The 6,908-nt window shown below is 39.4% G+C and overlaps 1 protein-coding gene across 3 annotated transcripts in view; it reads left to right on the top strand.

The window, feature by feature from the left end:
* The window catches only part of UBA2 (ubiquitin like modifier activating enzyme 2), a 40,337-nt gene extending 34,316 nt beyond the window's left edge, over positions 1-6,021 (top strand). The window contains exons 16-17 of one of the 3 annotated variants that reach the window (XM_034672512.1): positions 1,138-1,274; positions 4,343-6,021. In XM_034672512.1, the coding sequence (XP_034528403.1) occupies positions 1,138-1,274; positions 4,343-4,428 (223 nt within the window). In that variant the 3' untranslated portion in view covers positions 4,429-6,021. Of the gene's footprint in view, positions 1-1,137; positions 1,275-2,375; positions 2,782-2,801 lie in introns of those variants that run through there. The other 2 variants (XM_002925186.4, XM_034672514.1) reach the window with 2 other exon arrangements.
* Positions 6,022-6,908: the final 887 nt, after the last annotated feature.

The following is a 6,908-nucleotide window of genomic DNA, read 5'->3' as shown; positions in this document are numbered from 1 at the left end:
ATCCTATAGGGATTTTTGAATCCTGTATTTTTCTTTTTATTTGATTTAATGTCCTGCCCGTTTTATAAAAAGCATTCTTGTGCTTATATTATAGAATATATGCATATATATAACACAGTTAGAATACAGATGGTCCTCCACTTTGGTATGGTTAGCTGTTGAATGGTGCATTTTTGTGTATGCTCCCATTGATAGACCTAAACTGCACCCTGACTTTGGACTTGGTACCATCTAACAGATGTGAAAGGGGTTGCCGTCTGCATCTAGTTGTTTTGCCAATATTGCCATCTCTATGAACTTCAAGCTTGTGTAGTTGTTTGGAGATTATCACATTTTATGTACTTGGTTTATAAAAAGCATAAAATGACAGGAAAGACTGAGTTACTAGTAATACGTACAAGTTTCACAAAGCTAGACAGTTGAGTCAAAGATAGATGGTGCGAGGGAGTGATCTCTAGCCTCAGACACCATTGGGTGCCAGTGGTGTGTTTGTGTTCAATAATAAAAGAAAAAACAGCAGAAGGACATGTACAATAAAATGGAAATATATCAGATGGTGTCTAAAGAGGAGGCATAATTAGGGTTTTTTTATCATATTTTTTAGCTCTCTGGGAACAGAACCCCCCCTTATAACATGTAAGTCTTTTGCTTGACTTTCATGCATTAAACTTTCATACATGTTTTTGGGAACTCGTTACAGAAGCAGGGTGCTGCAAGTAAAGATGGGGGAAACCCAGAGTCCATGTAACCCCCCTATTCCTAAAACACCAAATGGCTCTGGTCAAGAGCGGAGAAGAGTGTGTAGAATCTTTAAACATGGTAGCTGAAGAAATAATACGTAAGAGCTATATCGGGCCACAGAGTTTTGAACTCCATTTTCTGCTCTAGCAGTAAAAGTTGTGTAATATTTTTTAAAGACCTTTTCCTTGATTTGAAGGGGCAGTGGTATTGACCATTTGAATTATCACAAAAATTTGTTATGTGCAGTCTTAATTTTATTCTTTGAAAATCAGGATCTGTTTGGTGTGTACATAGTACATGCATTTAGAGCTTTGAGGAGCAGTGTCTCTGGTGTGCCTTTGCTATTATATAAATAGTCATGGTGGTCCAGTTTTACAGTGTGGTGTTCTTTTACAGTGAGGACCTAGGGAAGGATGTTGAATTTGAAGTTGTTGGTGATGCCCCAGAAAAAGTGGGGCCCAAACAAGCTGAAGATGCTGCCAAAAGCATAACCAATGGCAGTGACGATGGAGCTCAGCCTTCCACATCCACTGGTGAGTCATGGCCCCAGCCAGCCAGCACTTTGTTAATTACCCACCCAGCAAGCCATTACATGGAAACGAATGGTGATTATTTTATGAATTTGACCATAAAACAGAAACGTATAGGACTATTAGAGGTGTGTATTGATTTGGCATTGATTGTTTTAATGGAGCTCTGAATATATGAACCACGACGACGACATTTAAGACTAGGGGAAATTCTTACGGAAAATAGGAACTGTTCTTTTTTGTTAGTGGGTTTTTAAAACTGGAAATGTCAGTGAATTTACTAGTTATGAAAACACTTCATTCTTTTTGTAGCATTAGTTTTGGATTTTGGGTGCCTGTTTTATTTAGGGGAAACATTCAATACACCTGTTTTGAGTGAGCAGATGCTGTAAGTATAGGATTTTTGCATTTCACAGTTTTCTCAGAACCCTTATGACTTTGATAAAGTGCATCAGAGGCTCTGTTTCCCTGGGTTTTCAGTGCTAGTGCTTGATAATTTACTGTGTGCTAAGTTTTGGATGTTTCCTCCCTACCCACATCCCATAGCAGCCCCCCTCCCTGCATTTTTTATTCAGGAAACTGAAAGTTACCAACTGTTTTTACTTCTTTGTTTCCGTTTCTTTAACCCTATGTCTTTGGTGTTCTTTGGAATATGGTTGTTCTTGGTTCTTCTGTTCTCTGAGAATTTTAAAGATGGACTTCGAGACTAGCTAGAGTGTGGTCCACCTATGAGCCATGGGTTCATGACCTTTTTTCCCCCTCCAAAAATAGAAAAGTCTTATTCACCTGTGAGGAAGGGACTGTGGTAGTTTTTCAAAAACCATAATTTGAAATGTGCATTGATTGATCCCTTACTGTGGGTCAGTTTTGGAGACTGTAGCAATGAGTAAGATAGGTAGGTACTCTGTTTTGGTGGGGGTGCAGGGTGGCTTGGGGGTGGGACACGAACCCACTGTGGTGGAAGGTTAAGAGCCTGCACGGTAGAGCCCACTGTGTGGTTTTGAATCCTGGCCTTACTTGCTGTTGTGTGACCTTGGGCAAGTCAATCTCTGTACATCAGTTTCCTTTTCTGGAAAACAGATAATAATGTTATCTTCTTTATAGGGTTGTTGTGATGATTAAATGAGTTGTTATATGCAAAGTGCTCAGAACAGTTCCTGGCACATTGTAAGTGCTATATATATGTTGTTGTTATTGTTGTTTTATTATTACTACCACTACCAGTATTAAGATATGCACCCTCCCCTTTTCTGTTGGAGAAATAGAAACGAGGAGCTATAATAATTTGAGTTCTATATGCTTGTTAGAATTTTTTGTTTAGATTAGAAAACAAATCGGTGCTTGTTACAGAAAACATTAAAAACAGTACAGAAACGTGTAATGTATAAAGTGAAAGTTCCCCAAGGGTAGCCTACCATTCTTAAGTTTGGTATATATTAGAAATGCCAGCTTTTCACTTTCATAAAATATTAGTGAATCACTAGTAACTCCCACACTTTTAACCATTTTTTCCTTTTTTTCTGAAATAAGCACAAGAGCAAGATGATGTGCTCATAGTTGATTCAGATGAAGAAGGTCCTTCAAATAATGCTGACATCAGTGAAGAAGAGAGAAGTCGCAAGAGGAAATTAGATGAGAAAGAGAATATCAGTGCAAAGAGGTCCCGCACAGAACAGACAGAAGAGCTTGATGATGTTATAGCATTAGATTGAACAGAAATGCCTCTGGGCAGAACCCTCTTACTGCAGTAGGTCATCTGGGCAGAACCAGGTTATTTGTTATGTTCTTTGTTCCAAAGGGAAAAAATTGACACCAGTGACTTGAAGATGATTCTGCTCCCTTTGAAAGCATTCATTTTGCTAGAACAATTAGTAACATTGCAGTATGCTGTATTGAAAGTAGGAATATAGTTTTTAAAGCCCTTTGAACAAAGTGTGTGCATAACCAGTCATGAGATGAAACAACACAGTGCATGTTGCCTTTTTAATGTAAATACCCTTAGGTATCATTTAACAGTTTTAAAATATTGTGGTTTAGTAAAGTTGATACCTGGTTATAAATATTACGCCTTTATTTTTGGTTAGAAAAAGAATTATTTTTAGCCTAGATCTAACCATTTTCATACTCTGACTGAAACAGATTCAAAGAAGTATCAAGTGCTATGCATTGAAACGTGTTTTTAAATGTTAACTGGCACTATGTATATTAATGTAAAACAATGTTAATTTACTCAAGTTTTCAGCTTGTACTGCCTGGTATGTCTGTGTAAGAAGCCAATTTTTGTGTACTGTTACAGTTTCAGGTTATTTATATTTGATGTTTTGTAGAACTCAGATACGACTATACTGTACTTACGGACCAAATAAATGCATCTGCATACTTGTCACACAGGCCTGCATAGTCCCCGTTTCTGCTGCCTTACTGGGTGTACGTATTACTGCAGGCATGCGAAATCCTTCCCTTCTCAAGAGTTAACTCAAAATGAATGTGAAGGTTAAATGATCTCCACTGTTTGCCATAGATAAGTACTTTCTAAAATAAAACTTTTAATGGCAATGTTACTTTTTTAAGTTTGGATTGTAAACAGCTGATCTTCTGTTGAGAACATGAAGTGATCTTTGCCCAGCCCCAGGAACTTAGAACCTTGGATTTGAGATTCCAGAGCAGGGAGAGTCTTTATTCTGCAGTCTTCTCTGAGTTGCCCCTCCCCACCCCTACCCCCAATTCGTCAGAGTCCCTTCTTGAGCGTACTGTTGAGGGCCCAACTCCAGCCTACAGATGTGGGCAGACCAGCCCTGGATGGATCAGCACTCATGTCTCCACCTTGGACCGCAGAGGGCCTTGGCCCTTAGGGTACCCTCCTCACACAGACGTGCCTTGAGTTTTCAGACAACAGAAGCCCCCGAAGCTGTTTTCCCCCCCATTCTATACCTCAGCCTTTGGTGGTTTTGGCTACAGTCAATTAAATTTCAAATTGTTAACTCCTTATTTTGTTCCACTTTGTATAATTCTTACTCTGCCATCTAGCTTATTAACTCTTGCTCCTTGTTTTGTATCATTTGTAAATTCAGCGTGTAATCAAAGCCTTCAGCAAAATCATGTTGAACAAGACTCAGCCCTCAGGAGCATGCCGCTTGATGCCTTCAGGATGGACTGACTGCCAGCCTTCAGTACCGCACTGAGCAAGCTGAATCCCCACCTGCAACTTTAGGAGCTTGTGAGGTTCACTTTGCCTTTAGATTTTTAAATGTTCCACTTTCCTCCAGAAAAAATAATCTCAAAATTACAAAACGGTATAAAATAATGAAATATTCTAGAATTCCATCTCTCAGAAACGTGTCAGTTAACTAACTGGGTGGTCACTGGTGATCAGGTTCAGTTTTGAAATTCCATTCCTAAAACCTCACCCTGCCCTTTTAGACTCAATTGTCAATGTGTTTCCAGCATTTTGTATATTTCTTTTATTTTTTTCCCCATTTATACGTACATGGCAGTAAGTGCCAGTTTGATCTGCAGAGATAGGCTTCTCTTTTGGCAGAGCAGTGGTTTTTATCTCTGCAACAATTCTATTAACTACCTTTTCCAGCAGGTTCTGTCCATTTTCTATCTGTTTTTGTAAAATTAGGGTTTATCAGCAAGGCAGGTCTGACACATGGGTCTTGCCCAAGAAGACTAAGCAGATCCAAGCTGCCTGCACGCCCCTGAAGCATGGATACACTTTAGATGTGGCCTGGTATTCGTGATTTTCCCGTGCGAGTTGTCTTCTCAGATAGGGGGCGAGACACAGAGCTTGGCAGGGGCCTTTCCCCAGCAGCTCTACCCTGAAATACAGTCTGACAAAACCATCTTCCAGCCTTAATGGGAACAGTCTGCTGACTCAAGTTTACCTATCTAGTCTGTTGCCCCGAAGATGAGTCTGCATACTTGGCATGTAGGAGACGATTCAGTGTTTTAATACGGAGCCTGACCCCTTAAGTAATAAATCAGGCAGACATCAGTGGATGCCAAAACCTTCAGTAAAAGGCTGTTGAACAGAATCTTTATAGTGCTCAAATGTTGCTGTACAGATAACTCGGAGAAGAAAAAAGTCAACCTTTGATAATGCACTGATCTGTCACCACTGTAATCACGTACTCAAACCTGGCAATCAGGGACAACTTGCCGTGTGCTTCCCAATGGGATGATAGGAAAACTATGACAGCACTGAGAAAAAACATGTTAACCTGAACCTGATGCAGCAGCTAGACCTAGCTTCCAGCTGACTGGAAAGAGGGGGGGTAGAGGAACAAGCTAAGCAATATTAGGAGGAAACAGACAAGTATGGAATGTGGGACGTTCTCGAACTCAAGTGCAAAATACATGACTTTAGTGATTCTTGCGATAATTGGAAATTTGGAAATGGGATAAAGTGATAATGGGAGTATTTTCTTAGGTATGATAATATCCTTGTACTTACTTAGGCCAGTGTCTTTATTCTTCGAATATTAGGGATGAAGCTTCATAACACGATTTTTAAATGGCTCAGCAAAAAATACAGGAAGAAAAAGACAAAATTAACATTTATTGAATCTAGGTGGACCCTATATATGTTCATTGTACTATCAAACTTTTCTCTGAAAACTTTCGTAATAAAAGTGGAGATATATATATATATATATACAGTCTGTATTTTCCTTCTGTGCCTATGTGACTTTCAAGTTTTGTAATGAATATATCCTATGATTTAAATCAGAAAGGCAATAAAGATTATTAAAAATACAAGTTGGCATGAAAAAGTGTTGCAGTGATTCCTGGGTCCAACATTGATGAAGTCCACTTTGTTCATCATTGTTGCTAGGATGTGACTTAGGAAGAATTCTCTTTCATTTGAGCCTCCAGAGAAATAAGGAGAGAGCCAAGTTGCTCCCAGTAGATTAATAAGTTCACTTAGAAGTTCCAGAAAACATTTGGTTCATAGTAGATGTTTCTCTTCCTGGAAATTGCCCATGGGTGGCACACATGTCTGAGTGGACTTGCTCTGTGGCCAAGGCACATTGGCAAATTTAAGCTTCCTGCTAGCCTTTTGTAATGTACAGAAAATAGAAACTTACAAAGTAAGTAAAAGAAACCCAAAGAAGTCAGGGAAGAAAAAAATGATGACAGATGTTTCTAGTCACTGTGACTTGGGGAGGGGGTAAAGGCCTCCCGGAATCTCTATTTGACCGTTTGCAGGAGGATATATTTAGATAAGTATTTTTATAGACCCTTTCATACTGGGAATATGTTATTTGCATTCTGCACACAGGGAACTTTTTCCCCCTGCATCTAATTTAAAATAAATTCCAGCCAAAAGTTTATTTGAGAAATTTTTGAACTGTTCTCAATAAAAAGATCATCTGAGTTGAACTACAAGACTAAGATGCTCTGCAGTTGGACTATATACCAAAGATACGTTTTCTTGGAAAATAACATTTTGAGGGTTTTGCTAAATGTCTCTGATTCAGTTTTAAGGATTTTAAATCTTTGTGGGCACCTGGGTGGCTCATTCGGTTAAGCGTCTGCTTTCAGCTCAGGTCGTGATTCCAGGGTCCTGGGATCGAGCTCTGCATCGGGCTCCTTGCTCAGCGGGGAGTCTGCTTCTCCCTCTACCCCTCCCTC

Source organism: Ailuropoda melanoleuca, chromosome 12 (genome assembly GCF_002007445.2).
Source record: "Ailuropoda melanoleuca isolate Jingjing chromosome 12, ASM200744v2, whole genome shotgun sequence".
NCBI lineage: Eukaryota > Metazoa > Chordata > Mammalia > Carnivora > Ursidae > Ailuropoda > Ailuropoda melanoleuca.
Note: the sequence above shows the minus strand (reverse complement) of the source record. Positions and strands in the feature narration are given on the sequence as shown.